A 16062-nucleotide genomic window follows, 5' to 3' on the forward strand; every position below is an offset into this window, starting at 1 on the left:
GGAATAGGAGTAACAGGGCTGAGCTTCGTGCGGCGCTTCTGGCGGTAGAAGTGACACATTGGCCCTCGGAGGGTATAGACAACCTCATTGTAGCAATGGATTCCCAGTCTGTTGTCGATGGGATTGCGAAATGGACGCCGGAGTGGAAAAGAGATCGCAAAGGACGCGTTCATAAGCGAGATCACATGTGGGACCAGGACTTGTGGGACGCGCTGAGGGTGCGGATTGACTACTTGGAGAACCAGGGATGTCATGTTCAGTTCTGGGACATACCGAGGGACTGGAATGAAGCGGACGAGTTTGCGAAAGAGGTCGTCTGGGTGAGCGCAAGGCTACGTTTCGACGCGCGCTTGCAAGGTGTTGAGTCAATGAATACATTTTTCAGATCAGTAAACAAAAGGGAAAGAAGCGAGCGAATGTATTCCCCTTCGAACTTGAAATTCTACCTACCGAATGACCAACGCAGCGAGTCATTCGCTTGCTAAATACCTGACTTACACTTATCATTGAGAGCGTACTTGTCGATATGATCATGATCTTGATCAATTGATACAGTAAACGATTATCGAACTTATTGAGAGATAGAGCATTCCCCTTTCAGCGTGTTCAAAAGGATGGATGCAATTGAATTCAAGCTTTGGCCCGCCGATGTTTGAACCTGCCGACCTATCTACATGGAAACATTTCATTGCGGCCCCCCGGATGTGATATACGGGTCTGGGAAATTATCATTGAGGGAGCCCGGCATTCCTGTCACGCTCCTCGCGGCGGCTTGTTTTCCCACTCAAGCTAGTATTTGGACATCGTTTCACGGGCCTCATCTTTGACCGAAACCCCCGCCTACCAAAGGCCAAACGCTATACAGACTCTAGAAGATAGGGCTAATTCGGGCATCGGCGTTACACTCTCTGACAGCTTGGCTTCGTTGGCGGAGATCGACGAGTGCGCCTTCTTTGTGCGCGTCGTGACATCCGACAAGGGACCTTAGCTGCTCCTCTGTCAAAGAGGATGAAGAAGCGGCGCCAACATGGATTTGCATTGGGAAGGGGATCGTCAGTACGTCCATGACAGGCTTCGACAACGGACTTCATTTCACAGCAGGATCAAGTTGCAAGAGGTCGGCTGTGGATAACTTTGGTTGGCACGAGCATGTTCTCCCGAATGAACCTTCCGTCTTAAGCAAAGTGGTTAATACCTGTTCAATAGGAAGAAAGCATGGACTGACTGGGTAAATCATTATGATCCGCTCTGTGCAAGGCAGTTTCTTCGTCGCTAGTCACCCCAGTGACAACATGACGTTTCACCAGCCTGTTCCGTGCCTCGTTCTCATCCACCTCTATCCACCAGCGTTCGTCCAGAACATTGCTGGCAGTCACCCAAGGTTCTATGGACAGAAAAGCGTAAAGACCTTCGATGAGCACGATCCTGTGGAACGGATGGATCGAGATGGCATGCGGCGTTGGGTCTTTCAACGCGTGGTCGAATGTTGGTGCTGTGAGCACCACAGTCTCGTCCTGGTCTCGAAGAGAAGTCACGAATTGGACGTAACCTTCCCCGTCGAACGTCCAATGTGCTCCCCTTCTCTCATGAGCCAGTTTGGGATCTGGGAGCGCGTCCAGCTGGGCACGAGAGAGATGCCAGCCGTCCAATCCCACGAGGATGGCTTGACTATCAGAGGTTCCTCGGAGAATTCGATTGACCGCCTCGACGAGGAGCTGTGCAAACGTCGATTTTCCAGAGGCGGGTATCCCAGAGATACCCACAATCAACCGTTTGTGCGATGTCGGGAGGCTGTGGAGGTGAAAGAGCTGTTCAGAATTAACCTTCCAGGAATGCTAGGGAGGGTATCAGAAAAGCGTACTCTTGAAGCCTAGTTACAAGGTATTCGGCTAGTTGCTGGGCTTCACCGTCCATGGTGGTCTGCGACAGGTTATCTCAAGTTGATCAAGACGAAGTCAGGGGGAAAGTCGCGACATAATGCTCCCGACAATTTTGCACAGCCTCAGTCTCCGAGTCCGAGAACGGTCCAGTGCGGACGGGGGGTTAGCGCTCGTTTATATTCCTGGAAGATGGCCTTGGACCCTCGCACACCTCTTAACCGAAACCAACAACAATGGCGAGCTCGAGCTCAACCGAACGGATCCTGAAAAGGTACGGTTTCCGCTTGGATGAAGATGTGCAAATGGTCTGAAACTCGACGCTTATAGGGCTAATCCCTCAACGATTCAGGGCAAGTTTCTTGTAGGATATCAAGGATGGTGAGCAGATAGGTTTCAAGGAGGGTATCTACGAATATTCACGACGATATCAGGTTCACTTGCGCCGGCGATGGCGAGCCTATCGGCCCAGGTCATCACGGGTGGCTGCACTGGCTGAACCACCCAATCCCCAATGGTGGACGTCCCAACCTCGATCTATGGCCCGACGTGTCAAGCTACGACCCTTCTGAGCTGTACGAAGTCCCAGGATTGAAGACCAAGAACGGCGAACCGGTCCATGTGTTCTCATCGCGGAACCCCAAGACAGTTCAGAGGTACGTGCAGAATGGTCTGCGGCGACCAACCAGGCTGATCTCGTTTTCCAGACATTTCCGATGGATGGCGGAACACGGAGTGGATGGAGCGTTTCTGCAACGATTCGCTGGAGAGTGCGATCCAAGCAACGAGGGCCATAGGAGATTGAGAGATGAAGTTGGTGACCGTGTCAGGGAGGCTGCGGAGCAAGAGGGGAGAGTGTTCGCGATAATGTGAGTCTATTCTACCCTTGTGTCGTTATTGTTTTCTCAATAATGGCAGGTACGATGTGACTGGAGTCCCAGCTGAGCGCATCCAACACATTCTCGTTCAGGACTGGTTGCACCTCATCCGCCAGAAACGCATTCTGGACAGTCCTGCCTATCTCAGGGAAAAAGGAAGACCGGTGGTAGCATTGTGGGGTAAGCATTGTTTGCTTCACTCAGGGATACCGAAACTGACGCCACGCAAAGGATTCGGATTCGAAAATCGAGGACACACACCCGCGATGGTTAGGGCTATTGCCCAATTTTTCCGAAATACAACCCCAGGCGGAGTGTATCTCATGGCAGGCACCCCAACACACTGGCGTACCGCGGAAGGAGACTCTGATCGAAACCCTGAATGGCCAGCGGTCTGGCTGAATGAATTTGATGCAATCTCCCCATGGACCATCGGCCGCTACAAGACCGAAGAAGAGGCGGACTCGTTCGCAGAGAACAGCCTCAAAGGCGACTTCGAGCGGATCCAACAAAATAATCAGCAGACCGGTCGCAAGGTAGACTACATTCCAGTTGTTTGGCCTGGTGGTTCCGTACGTACAGATCACACTATTGTCTTACCGCCCTCATTGATCCAGTTCATACAGGGTCACAACCTGTCCGAAGGAAAGTGGGGCTTCAATGACGCTCCGAGGAAGGGTGGTCGTTTCTTGTGGAAGCAAATATTCAATGCTTACCGTGTTGGGGCTCGCATCATGTACGGTGCTATGTGGGACGAGTGAGTCTACTACTCTATCGCTTATCGGATTCCTATTCAACCGATCCATTCCAGATACGATGAAGGCACTGCCCTTATGCCTGCTGTTACCCACAAGCACAAACTCCCAGCATCGGAACGGTGGACCTTCATGGCCCTCGATCAAGACGGGCACGACTTGCCCTCCGATTGGTTCGTCATACTCTGATTCATATCGGATGAGATTAACGCCTAACCGTTAATCAATAGGTACATGCGCATCTGTGGGTTTGCGGGCGAAGTATTGAGAGGGGAAAGAAGGGTGTTTGAAACGTTTCCATCGAAAGAGTTGCAAGACTATTGGTCGACACGACCGAAGTATGAAGAGAGAGCTATTACATCGACCGAAGGGAGCTCCTCCTCCTCTGGGGCGCCTACTACAGGCTCGTCGAATCAAGGTGGTCAATCTTACGAAGAATGGTTGAACTCTCAACAGAAGTCTCAGGAAGATGAGGCCCCTCCTCCCCCCTACACACTCGAAGCGGAAGAGCCTGTCACTTCTCCTCCGGCGCCAGCTGCGACTGCGTCATCTGCGCCACCAACAGTAGCACCTGCTGCAGCTGCGACGTCGTCAGTTCCCCAACCAATTCAAGGTCCTGCACCCACCGGACCGACAGTAGCGGGACCCCAAACGCAGATCTCGGATCGCCCTGTTGGCAACACTGCGCCTCCCGCGAGCGTGCAGACATACCCTGCTGCGAGCCAAGCTTACAATTACGGAGGACCAGCTGCACCCACTGGGGGCCCGATCGCACCGGCACCTTCAGACCCTGTTGCAAACTTGACGAACGACTTTGGTCGGGTTGGGTTGTCTGGTCCTGCAGGGGGCCAACCTGTTGTATCCGGTGGTCCGACGTCCGCGCCATACCCGCCGACAAGAATCTCTCCACCCCCTGTTCATCCCGCGCATCCTGCAGCGCATCAGAGCCCCCCCACGCGGCCACCCACGACCACCGGCACCCAGCCACCTCCGGCGTCGTATTCCCGGCCTCAATCATCACATTCCAATGCTGCGGGACCATCTCCGACGAACCCGCCCGTGTCTACCCATTCTACTGGAACGTGGGCTGCACCTCAATGGCCGCCTTCCGATTGGCGGGTCCCAGGAGGAGCAAGTTCGAACCCAGCGACGTCTGGAGCGCCTGCGCAAGGTTCGGGATACCCCGGCGGCGCTAATTTGTCGAGACCTCAAACATTCACCGCTTCGAGCATGACGCAGGCTGGTTCGACTTCGTTGCACCATTCGCAGAGTGTACATCATTCTTCGAGCTTGAGGCCTCCTGCTCCGCCGGCTGCCACTAGGCCTCAAAGTGCACAGGGTAACACGACGCCCGCGACAGCGTCCACGGCGCCAGCACCGTACCCTCCTCCGAACATGTCGACGACGGCACCTCCCACTCCTTACGGTGCTCCTGGTTCCGGTTATGGGAATATGCCTCCTTACGGATCATCTTACCCGTCGAACAATATGCCCAGTGGACCGTCGGGCTATGGAGGTCCCCCTGCACCTGGTTCATCCTACGTGCCTCCCGGTAATCCCAATTTCCCGAGTGGCCCAGTTCGTACTTCTACGTTGGACGACTATGGCGCTCAATCCAGTGGCTACCCTTCATATCACTCCACTGCACCTTCTTTCCCAGCCAATTCTTATCCGTCGTCTTCTGATCCAAACCAACCCCCAACATGGTCAGGCGGACACTCACCTCATACCTCCCCGCCTATTAGCCCCGGTCCTCAGACTGTGAACGCGAACTTCCCCGGTGGTCCAGGGTACCCTTCTCAACCTCCGTCGTCATATCCATCCTTCCCTTATGGTCCTGGCGGAGAAGCACCAGGACAGTACGGAAATACCTCTATGCCTCAAGCCCACGGTCATTATCAGCCTCCACCTCCGTCTGGACCTTATCAGCCCGCTTATCCGAATCCTCAGCACGGCGGCACGCCTTCTTCATACCCCCAACCTTCTTCGCCTACCTCCTTCCCAACTGCTTCGCACCCAACTGGTACTTCGACCCCTATCGGTAATCAATCTATGCCCTGGCCAGGAGGCCCGGCTACCTCCTCAACGTCAGGTCCGCCTCCATCCTTACCACCACGTAAGAAATTAACCTAATCTTTGACTATGAGTCCTTCGCTGACTTCTTTCATCTCCTCCTTGCGCCGTTTGACTTTTGTGCGATGCCGTTTTTACGCTTTCTTGCCTTTATACAGGGCCATCAAACTATGGGGGATATGGACATGGGAGTTCGTCTTCTAAACCTTCTGGGATAAGCTTCCCTGCTGCGGGTTCTAGCGCTTTGGGACTTGCGTGGTCAGCTGTGGACAAGGTCGCTGGACGAAAGACTCGCGAACAGCTAGAGAGTCAGGTGGGGAATTTGGCACAATGTAAGTTCCGAGCCTTTTTGACCCCCTTATCGTCCGTCCATCCCCATCTCGTTTTTGCAAACAAGAACCCTGTTTCGTCCCTCTTGTTCCATCCTAATCGATCGACGGACTGTGAGGCTGACGATCGGATTGTTTTATTTTTAGCGGGGAGCAAGTTGTTCAGCAAGTTTACAAAGTGATGTCGTTTTTGATGGTTTGGGTTTAGACTGGGTACGGTTTTTGAGGATGGTCATTTTTTCTGTTTTGTTTTGTGGTCGATACCCCGCTTCATACGCTTCATTCGATGCGCAGGCTCTGTCTACTAGCTATGTCAAGCTCTCGGAGGCCCGGAGATGACGTTCTAGCTATCATGACAGCTGGGCGCGATCTTGCGGCATTTATATTGTTCCTCTAATGAATACTGAGTTTTGGCAGCATTACGGCTCTCCCTCGTATGTATTAACACGGAATGGCTTGAAAATATTCATCTTTAGACTTAGCTAACGCTTCACTTTCGACTGTCAGCGAACTCTTCTCTATTGCAATTGTGCGGAGTGGAAGTCGAAGGGGTAGAACCTCCACCCCTGAGTAGACAGTGGATTCGAACTTCCATTGAATTTGGGTTCAATAGCCTATGGACAAGGCTGTCCCAGTCGTATGCCCTGAGTGCGTCCGTGGAACCCCATGCCCTTCTCGATGGTTTCGATCGAAGCCCGCATGTTTTGTCTAAAGCTTCCTGTCCCATTAGAAGTCGTGTACAGAGCTGAAATAACGGTGAACGTGCCGGATTGCTGGTTTGGGGTTACCCCGATGGCGAAAATGAACGCAAGGAGTTCCAGGGATAAGGTAACACCTTCCCCTCCATCTATCAGTTCGAGGCCCTGAGCGCTTGGGTTATCAGCGGACGATCGTGGCCCCGTTCTGTCGTCCCAATTGCCCTGGCACCTAACCACCTGCTCAACAATACTCGATAGAAGGTTAGATATAGCCCAATCTTTGTGGGGAGGTACGATGATGTAACACTGTCAATGTCCTCACAAACTTACGTTCTCAAAAAAGAAACCTGTTTCCAAGACAAGGACGCTAGAATTCATCGCCATTGTCTCTTCTACTCCCTCCTGTCAAAAATTGGGAGATTCGGAGGGGGGAGCAACAGCTTGAAGAGAGGCGTGGTTCTTTGAAGGTGGCAATTTTCTGGAAATAAATCCGGGACGTTATCAAGATGGCAGGCCATTCGCGAATTAGGAACATCAACATGTGCACGAACATGAGGCTTGCAAAAAGAGGGTACGTCCACGGTCGATTCAGAAGGGCGATAAATCGAACTGCGTCCCGAAAGTCCGGCTCGCTGGATGACTGGCCCAACGAGTTGAAAACTGGTGTAGGTGTCAATCGCCCTTGTTCCGAGGTGGTTTGGACGGTGTAAGAGGTGCCAGGACAAGAGACGTTGTTCACCAAAGAAAGGCGAACTCAGGGACGACGTGTAATAGCCAGATTATTGTTGACGGAATGAATCTGAATGAATCGAGAATTTAAGCTTTTCTTCGCTGATCTGGGACAGACGCCAAATAGAAACGTATACTGCCTGGCTCGGTCGAAGTCCCGCGTTCCTACGTAAATCTCCGCGAAGACCCATCCAATGATTGTGGCAGGTGCCTCGAGTGGAAATTTCTCACCTCATTCTCATGAAAGGGAGACGTATTAGAAAATATATAACATCAGCGTTAGCAAGTCCACTCACCCGCTTTCCCCAATTTCCGCGCCCATCGATGCAAACACAATATCAGCCCGCCGTCTCCCTCCACCACGACCCCTTCTCCTTCACATCTCACTCCATTTACCCTTTACACTCTGATCAATATCTCGCGCCTACCGGAGAGGTCGACTTTACCCAAAACTTCTTGGGAGGATCTTCACCTAGTTATGAGGACTCGAGATACAGTAATTTTCACCGCGGAGAGGCAACGTACCGGCCCCCACCACCAGTGACGACCGCTTCAACAGACGCTCTTGACGCCACCGGTCTGGGATTCTCCGGGAACCAACTCATGACGACGAGCTTATTCCCCGCCGAGGAATTACCAAGCTATGTCGACCACTCCTGGAATTGGAATCAAACTCAAGGTTCTGTCCATGGAGTTGTTGCGCCTATACCCATGCTTCCTACTCCGCCAGAAGCTAGCTTTTTGCCGTTAAAGAGCAAAGAAGCGCCAGGGTCGTCGTCGATTGTGCGTTCACCTGGTCCACCACTTCCTACTCCTGCCGCGATGGCCGTCCTGTTACAGTCGAGGTCGCGAACGGATGGCCAGAGCGTCTATGATGGTTCCGCTTCCGGCGTTGCTACCCTAGGGATCCACGAACCCGTTCTTGAAGGCGTTGCAGCGCTGGTCCCCGCCCGAGGCGCTCAGTCTGTCCCTGAGACTTCATCGCGGGAGAAGAAACACGCCTGCACCATGTGTCACAAACGGTAAATCGAGGTCCTTTTTGCTAAATATCGGAAATAAAGATATGCTAACCGATCATTCTCATCGCAGGTTTGATCGTCCAAGCACCTTGAGAAAGGTAAGCTGAAAGCTCGACTGGAAGTGGCGGGAACTTTACTTACCCGCCTTGTTCTCTTTCCTTCCTTCTCCCTTCACCTCGTGAACCGCTTAGCATCTCCTTGTGCACACTGGCGAAAAAGGTATGTGGAGTTAGTCGCTGATATATAAAAGGTTCGAGACACTTACCTTGGGAGTCTACAGCTTTCGTCTGTGAAATCTGCGGTCGTCGATTCGGTGTCGCCTCCAACCTTAACAGACACGTTAAACGCTGCGCCCTCAAGCCTGTCAACATGGCCACCAACAAGTCTTCTCCAGATTCAGCATCCTGTGGTGAAGATACTTCACCCCAGACTTCCCCTGTCGCCACGTCCCCTGAAAGTTCCGCTGCTCGCTCTCCAACTCTCCCCCAGAAGAGAGGCTCCATTTCCTCTTCTTCGTCATCCGCCACTTCGTCCTCTCCTCGAGGCAGGAGCTCCACGTCACCGATCCATGGACAAGCCGTCACCAACCTCGCGAAACCCACCAAGCGACGACGAAGGGCGCCTTCCCCATCTCGATGGGTCCCCCTCTCCCTGCTGTCGTTTAACCTCATGCCTGAGGACTTCTATAAATCGGTTCAAGTCCCTCTGCCCCCTGTCAGGCGTAACTTGCCGAGGGAAGAGAGGGATTCCTGGGATGAGAATTCGTCGCCGAGGCCCTATCATCCAGACCACTGGAAAGGTGTTCTTCCTGGCCCAGGTCTCCCACCCAACCAAGGCCTAAAAGCTAGGGAAGTCAGCAAGTTCAATTTTGGATCCGGAGGAGGAACGGCTAGTGCCTTCACCGTGGGGAAGGTTATGGTTTTCTGATAACACTCTCGGGATGCATCGCCCTCCTCTTTATACCCTTACCCCTTGTTTGTTTTTCACGACATAAGTATCCGGCTCTTTGGAAGCTTTCATCATCGATCTTTCTCTTTTTGTGGCAGGACTAGCCCAGACGTGTTCCCTTTAGGATATTTTGGAGGCTGGAGTCGGCGGGCTGGTTGTTCGGGCAAACGGTTTTCCGTTTTGGTTCCTCCGGGACCTTTACCGTATATTTCCAATCTTCTTCTTGGAGAAATACCTTATTACGATTTTGGTTACGATCAGTAGCATGACTTGTATCATTGAACGAACATAGCCCTGTATTTCCCAATCTTGTATCAGTAGCGTCATCGACAGAGCCCTTGAATGATGACTTTTACCGCACTGTAATTCTATTATCTTGATTACCGGACTTCAAGAAACCACGGCTGGAAGACAACAGATTATGTATGGGTCGCTCTTGTAACATATAATTTGTCTTTTGGCTGCTGTATAACTTTGAAAACGCGATCGTGATGGTTACGGGAAGAAATGGGTCACCAATCCAGGGATCGTCCTTCCAAGATGCAGGGAATGTCACAAGCAGGAACAAACAACGCGCCGTCACATGCGCGCGCCGAGATCACGCGACTGATGCGAGGGCCCCTTCCGGCATTATTTCACACCCACTTCAAATCGCGCACTGATTATTCGACAAGGTAAGCTGGAGAATAGCAGTTATAAGTGAGGTGAGGTGTAGTACGACGGTTCCATCAGTTGAGCCACATTTATTACCCTGGTAGGTAGGCGGAAATCTAGTTTCTCTGGACCTCATTGGCCCTGATGTCCCGCGCTTTAAGGGGTCGATCCTCAGTCGACGCCGCACCCTGAGGACTGGGTGCTCGCCCCTCCAACAGGCCTAGCAAGGAAGCACCGTTTCGAGTTCAGAGCCCGTGTGTTAGGTGTAATTTGCGCATTAGTCCAGCACCCTTGATATGCTGCATGCGAGCGACAGATAACAGGTATATACTATGCCTATCTCATTCCACTTAGATCAGCTTTTCACAGGTTCCCAAATGTGAATTCTCAATATTCAAGCAAAAGCCCGTGGGGCAATGAGGTACGCTTAGCGTTGAAATACCGATGAAATTCAAACAAGCGCGCATGGCTCTGGTAGACGCGCCACGCGAAGGGTGTCAGGTGCCGTTCTCGGAATCATCCCGGATCATGCAAAAAAGGCAAGTCATGTGACGTTTTCCAACTCACGTGTCGGGTACACCAGAGACATGAATCTTGGATTCAAACCACCATCTCGACGCCATAAGGACGATTTCTGTCGTTCTGCAGCTGTAATATCAGTCTAACACATTCTCGAATTTTGGAACCAGTTATTGAGCAACTGGTAGGCGACCACTCCGGTATTTCGGTGTCTGAGTACATCGGAGAGCAGGAGTCTGGAATTGGACTTTGAAGCTCAACAGTGTAATCTGTAAGTGCATTAATATTCAGTAATCCTATGTTACTGATTGTTTACCTATTAGACTCGCCATAATCCCCATAGCGCAACCTGGACCTTTGGTTTTACTGGAGAGATGACCATAACGTCCCAGCAAAAGCAGGCATTAGAGGAGATTATTCAGACTCTTCTGGATACCAAATCTTCTCGAGGGAAGCGCCAGCTTGCTGAAATGTTTCTCGAGCTGGTGGACAAGACAGATTGGCCAGAATACTACGAGGTATGTCGTTTCCAGGTATCAGCTTCGAAATGAACTCAACATGAATGGAATTATTATTCAGGTCATACCTGAACCTCGTTGTATAAACAACATAAAAGCTGGAGTCGAAAAGGGTCGATATAAGGACGTCATGCAGGTCTACACCGATCTCTCCCTCGTATTTTGGAACGCGCTCTTCTACAACGAGCCAGAGAGCCAAATCGCCGAAGATGCCGAAAAGCTGAAGGTAAGCTAGTTTGTCTTACTTTGTTGGATTTATTATAATCAAACTCAGAATATCTTAGAAGTCGAGTGGAAGAAGCGGCCGTTCTTACCCACGGTTCGAACGTCACCACCACCGTCATCCGCTCAAAAATACCACCAAGTAGAGGAAGAACCGAAACCTCAGGAAAAGAAACCGCCATCTCCAGCGAAAGCTACGCCAATTGCTTCGACACCCGCTCAGCCAGCAGCCAGCGCCGAATCGTCCAAGATGGGCTCGCAACCTGCACTTCGAACTTCAACGCCAGATGTGGACGTGGACATCATGTCGCCGGACTCCGATGGTGCAGACGAAGTGGAACGCCCAATGGATCGCGATATCGCTCGCGACCCGCTCAGCGAAGAGATTACGCGGTCACTAGAAAGAAGCCTACCGCGTTGGCCTGGGTTTGGCGAGTTGGGGTGGATGGAGTTTGCGACGCCAGAGAAGATTGTTGACTTGGTGCACGCCGTCAAGACCCACAAAGACGTAATGCAAGTATTCTTCAACAGCGATTTATTCATGTTGCTCACAGTCTGTGCAGTGGGAACAGATACGCCACGGCGCTCGAAGAGCCTCCAGAAGACCCGGTAATACCAAATCTATCCTACGCAGGACCGTTATCCTTGAAAATGATAGAGGTAGGTTGGCCCTTTGTTTGGATTGATGTAGCGCTTACAGACGTCCCCCAGAGCCGCGCTCGTGCCCATCAATACTCTTCAGCGAGGGAATTCGATCTCGACATGGCGAGGCTATTCGAAAAGGCAAGGCGATGGCACGAAATAGGAAGCGATTCATATGGGCGTGTCTTGCTGCTACAGCGGTTGTATCAAGCGCTCACGTCACACAATCCACCCGTCGGACCACCGTACCACTCGACGACTCATTTCGCTGCATTACGCGCCGGGCCCGGTGCTGTCAAGCCTGTCCATGGCGCAGACAGCGAAGGCGTCCCCAGCGTGACGACACATCGTGTTTTGACCAAGGATCGCGTGTTTGTGGATGAACTTCACTACAAGGGGTACTCGATGAAGCTCGCCGACTGGCTGCACCTTGCAAACCCAGACGACCCGAGCAGGCCCATTATTGGACAGATTTTCCGGTGTTGGGTGTCCGAAGAACCGTACGTGAACCGTTTTCGCAATTGAATTTCCGCTCACGCCTTTTCAGATCGAGAAGGGGTCAGCAGGGCGTTACAGTCTCGTGGTACTACCGCCCAGAACAGACATTCCATCCACCTAGTCGAACTTTCTGGGAAAGAGAGGTGTTCAAAACGAGTTGGTCTTCTGGATCATGGAAATAAGCTTCTGCTGACAGTTTGACAGGTCATTTCGCCGATCACCCCGTGGAAGATATAATCGAGAAAATCGCCTGCCAGTTTACAGCTCGCCACGTTCGTGGGCGCCCTCGCCCTCCTTACTGGTTTGTCGGCTGGCCGCTCTACGTCTGCGACTCGCGATACAATGACCGGGAACGCATCTTCGTCAAGATCAAAAACTGGAACTCGTGTGTCCCAGAAGAAGTTAGGAAGAGTGTCGAGTTCATGCCCATCTACCCCTTCGAACGCATGGTCTACCCAGCTAGCCTTCCTAGCCCGTTCCTGTCCAAGTCGGGAGGGAAGATTACCTCGAGCAAGTTCCCTGGAGGCTTGCTTCCTGAAACTGCAGATGCGGATGGCAATCAGAAGCCTATCCATCCCAGGCGAGAAGTGGCTACAGCGTCTTACGCCTTGCCACAGCAACAACCACCTCGCGACCACTATCCGCATGTCCATCACCAGACCGTGGCGCCGTCCGTCCCGGCCGCCCCCGCACCGGTGTCGTATTACTCGAACGCGGTGTACAACTTGCCACAGCATCAACCTCCACCACCGCAGCCCATCGTACCACAACCTCAGATGCACTACCAGGCGCCTACTCCACGAATGCAAGGTTCGGATCGTTCGATAATTAGTGCTGCTGGAGGATTGGCTGCGATTGGAGGACAAGGCCAGGTCGAAAAACTTCCAGCGGAGACAGGTGTGTAGGACGACACGTCCCTCGTTCTATTCTACTCTGAAACCACGCGTTGGGCTAACACGTTTTTCTTCCCCTTTTAGCCAAGCATTTTGATCGCGACCCAGAATCGAATCAAGTGCTGTGGTTCGCCTCGCCACCGGTTGACATTGCGCGACCTAAACCTGCGAGACACAGTTTGGAGTATCTGCACTTTTTGGCTAAGAAGAGGAAGCGGGCGATGGAAGACAAGGGGGAGGGAGAGAGGAAGGAGGACGGGGAGAGTGAGCCGAAGAAGAGTGCCCGTGGTATTCCGACTGTTACAGAGCTCTTGCAGCAGGCGGCGAAGGAGACGTTGACGAGTATGGAGTCGTAGGCTCTTGTTTTTTAACCGGGTGTTGGGATGACATGATGTCGTTGTACGTGTGTTGTATTGATACTGTCTTATAATTCTTCATGTTACTTCTATAATTCCCAGAGCTGAATACGGTTTTGCTGTAGAAGCAGGAGGATGTAGTGTTTCGTTAATTTGATGGCACTCCCACCTTCCCTGGGTGGGTCAGGCCTGACAGCGGGCAAATTGAGTTGAATCAAGGGAAATTCAGACTATGGGGAGCTCCTCAAATCAATAGGCGCCCAACATCCACGCATTGCCTCTGATGCGATTGACACTGATTATCGATTATTCAAATTGGGCACTCATTTGACAATTACGTTTCGTGCGGGGTGATTGAGTCTGTATCGCCAATGATTTCATGAGCAGCCCAGCCAGGTTTCAACGGTCTATTCTTGGCAAGACTAGAGTGAACGGATGGTTGATCAGGGCGCTCAAGATAGTATTGTCAAGTCCTCGTCCGAGAAAACACAGGCCCTCCGGGTGAAACTGTAGGTTGCAAAGACCTTTCATTTTATGCTTATCAAACTCATGGGGAAATGTTTCATGGCGGGGGCGGGGATCGACAGGGGCGGCAGGCGGTTGAACTGTTCATGTCCCCTGTGTTGCAGTCGATCGACGCCACCAACACAGGCGAAGAGCAGCGGATTGTAACACTGGGCTGTGTGTTTTCCATATCACAATGAGGCTCATCTGAGATAGCATTTTAGCCGGGGTACTTATATGTAGGTTCTCGACCTCTGAGGAGGATTGAATCCCAGCCCCCCAACTCGTCTGGATTCAAAATGTTGTGTTGGCTTTCCTCTCTGATTGCCACGGGGCTCACATTATTCCCGACACCGACGAGGGCGCTGGCTTACGACACGATTTTGACACGAGAAGCTACGACCAATGCGACGTGCTTGCCGGAATTCATTTGGGCGAACAACGCCAGGGGGAAATCACCATGTAGGATGGCGGCGGAGGTGATAGCGCCCTGTCATGGTGGAAGTGAGTTTGCTACCGTGTGTTCACTCGTATGTTGGATATTGATACTGAGTGTGGATACCCTGCTAGGATGGTTTATTCCATCGCTGCCACCTGGGGGAGAACGGTTCTATCGTTATGACCAGCCCAAAGGTGATGAGGCTAATACTTGTTCATGGTACGCCGCTCCCTTTTCCTCACTTCGAGAAAGGTAGGATCTTATAATATCAATGTAGTTCCTGGGCGGCATACAATCTCATCAGCGCTTGTACCGCTTGTCAAGGGTCCCCGCAATCCGTCAGATTGTACGTTTTGTAATCATGTTTCCAGATGTCACGGAATTTACATTTTTGACTTCCCAGGTGGTCGGATTACAAGCTCTTTTGTCCATCTCAGGCCCTGAATAATGACCGGTTAGTAGTCGAAGTGTCAATGCTGGGAATTCCATCGCCATGACCAAAACCCCGCAGGTACTATCCAAGTGATGTTCTACCACCTGATGATGTTGCTATCCCTTATTGGGCCACAACGGATCGTACGTTTGAACGCATTCATTATTCTTGGAAAGATATCAAACGACTACCATTCAGCTTCCACATGGATCGGGGACTCGTGGACAACTAAAGCGGCCAAAAGCATATGGTCCTCAGGTTGGGCGCTTATTTTCGGACTCTTCATTTTTCACAGTATTCTCTCGGCTTTAGGAAAGGCAGACGTCGCCCTTGCTCAAGAGAACAGAAAGGCCAATCAGAGGCCTATAGGAATTATCGTTGGTGGCGTTATTGGAGGACTACTTGTCTTGATTGCTGGAATCGTCCTCGCGTTCCTTCTTCTCAGGAACCACCGCAAGAAAATAGCCAAAGCCCAAGGCATTATTCCACACAGAATATACGACGGGAATCGCAAGCTTCCTTGGAACAAGGGACTTTGGAGCTACAGCAATCTCACATCAACGACCGACCTGAATGCCAGCCATCTTGGAAACCAGGAAGTTGACGCTCCGGAGACGATCCTTTTAGCGCCTGGCAGGCCGCAGTATCCGAACCGCTCTCCGGCATTTGATCAAGGTCGATTTGTGCTCACTGGCACACCTTCTCGTGGAACTTCACCTCCACGAACCAGTCTTTACGATCCTCACGAGAATGATGCACGATCTATCAGAATGTAAATATATGTAGCGACAAAAAGCTGAATTCAATTCATGAGCAGTTTCCACACTGCACGCGGTAGCGCTCCGATTGCTTGCAGCCTTTTATTGCCATCCGAGTCGTTAATGCGGCCACTGCTTTTTAGCGTCAAGTCGCCATGCACCTCCCGATGATCCGAACTGACTCCAACCCAACGGCAAACTATCTCTGGCCACATGAAGCGTTGATGAATCTTGGACCAGTCTTTGACTCAACCATGAACCGCCGCTGAGGCGAGCTGCAGCATCTCTTTCCTCTTCTCATCGCACTCTGGTCTCCTGTG

At 51.8% G+C, this 16062-nt stretch overlaps 6 protein-coding genes across 6 annotated transcripts; 5 read left to right on the plus strand and 1 right to left on the minus strand.

Moving 5' to 3' along the window:
- Positions 1-95: 95 nt before the first annotated feature.
- On the plus strand, positions 96-457 carry CC1G_13572 (hypothetical protein; the record flags this gene model as incomplete). The annotated part of the gene is made up of 3 exons (XM_002911998.1): positions 96-218; positions 261-320; positions 386-457. 3 exons carry the CDS (start codon positions 96-98, stop codon positions 455-457), a joined length of 255 nt encoding a protein of 84 aa, XP_002912044.1.
- Positions 458-1103: 646 nt separating this feature from the next.
- Positions 1104-1914, minus strand: CC1G_02848 (hypothetical protein; the record flags this gene model as incomplete). Its single annotated transcript, XM_001828215.1, has 3 exons — positions 1104-1174; positions 1226-1791; positions 1862-1914. The coding sequence occupies 3 exons, from the start codon at positions 1912-1914 to the stop codon at positions 1104-1106; spliced, it is 690 nt and encodes a 229-aa protein (XP_001828267.1).
- Positions 1915-2113: 199 nt separating this feature from the next.
- CC1G_02849 (xylosidase/arabinosidase) lies at positions 2114-6225 on the plus strand (the record flags this gene model as incomplete). Its single annotated transcript, XM_001828216.2, has 11 exons — positions 2114-2151; positions 2208-2258; positions 2312-2533; positions 2585-2746; positions 2796-2935; positions 2960-3327; positions 3382-3512; positions 3567-3683; positions 3741-5602; positions 5742-5915; positions 6060-6225. 11 exons carry the CDS (start codon positions 2114-2116, stop codon positions 6092-6094), a joined length of 3300 nt encoding a protein of 1099 aa, XP_001828268.2. The 3' UTR covers positions 6095-6225.
- Positions 6226-8161: 1936 nt separating this feature from the next.
- On the plus strand, positions 8162-9689 carry CC1G_02850 (hypothetical protein; the record flags this gene model as incomplete). Its single annotated transcript, XM_001828217.2, has 4 exons — positions 8162-8361; positions 8429-8456; positions 8550-8577; positions 8639-9689. The coding sequence occupies 4 exons, from the start codon at positions 8162-8164 to the stop codon at positions 9283-9285; spliced, it is 903 nt and encodes a 300-aa protein (XP_001828269.2). The 3' UTR covers positions 9286-9689.
- Positions 9690-10853: 1164 nt separating this feature from the next.
- Positions 10854-13814, plus strand: CC1G_02851 (bromeodomain-containing protein; the record flags this gene model as incomplete). Its single annotated transcript, XM_001828218.2, has 9 exons — positions 10854-10997; positions 11059-11223; positions 11272-11828; positions 11854-11879; positions 11920-12361; positions 12409-12515; positions 12564-13256; positions 13337-13651; positions 13711-13814. 8 exons carry the CDS (start codon positions 10854-10856, stop codon positions 13606-13608), a joined length of 2406 nt encoding a protein of 801 aa, XP_001828270.2. The 3' UTR covers positions 13609-13651; positions 13711-13814.
- A 405-nt stretch (positions 13815-14219) lies between these two features.
- Positions 14220-15760, plus strand: CC1G_02852 (hypothetical protein; the record flags this gene model as incomplete). The annotated part of the gene is made up of 6 exons (XM_001828219.2): positions 14220-14289; positions 14356-14616; positions 14683-14770; positions 14829-14897; positions 14955-15005; positions 15280-15760. The coding sequence occupies 6 exons, from the start codon at positions 14220-14222 to the stop codon at positions 15758-15760; spliced, it is 1020 nt and encodes a 339-aa protein (XP_001828271.2).
- Between the last annotated feature and the right edge of the window lie 302 nt (positions 15761-16062).

The sequence above is a fragment of the Coprinopsis cinerea genome, assembly GCF_000182895.1.
Source record: "Coprinopsis cinerea okayama7#130 chromosome 1 map unlocalized cont3.1, whole genome shotgun sequence".
Lineage (NCBI taxonomy): Eukaryota > Fungi > Basidiomycota > Agaricomycetes > Agaricales > Psathyrellaceae > Coprinopsis > Coprinopsis cinerea.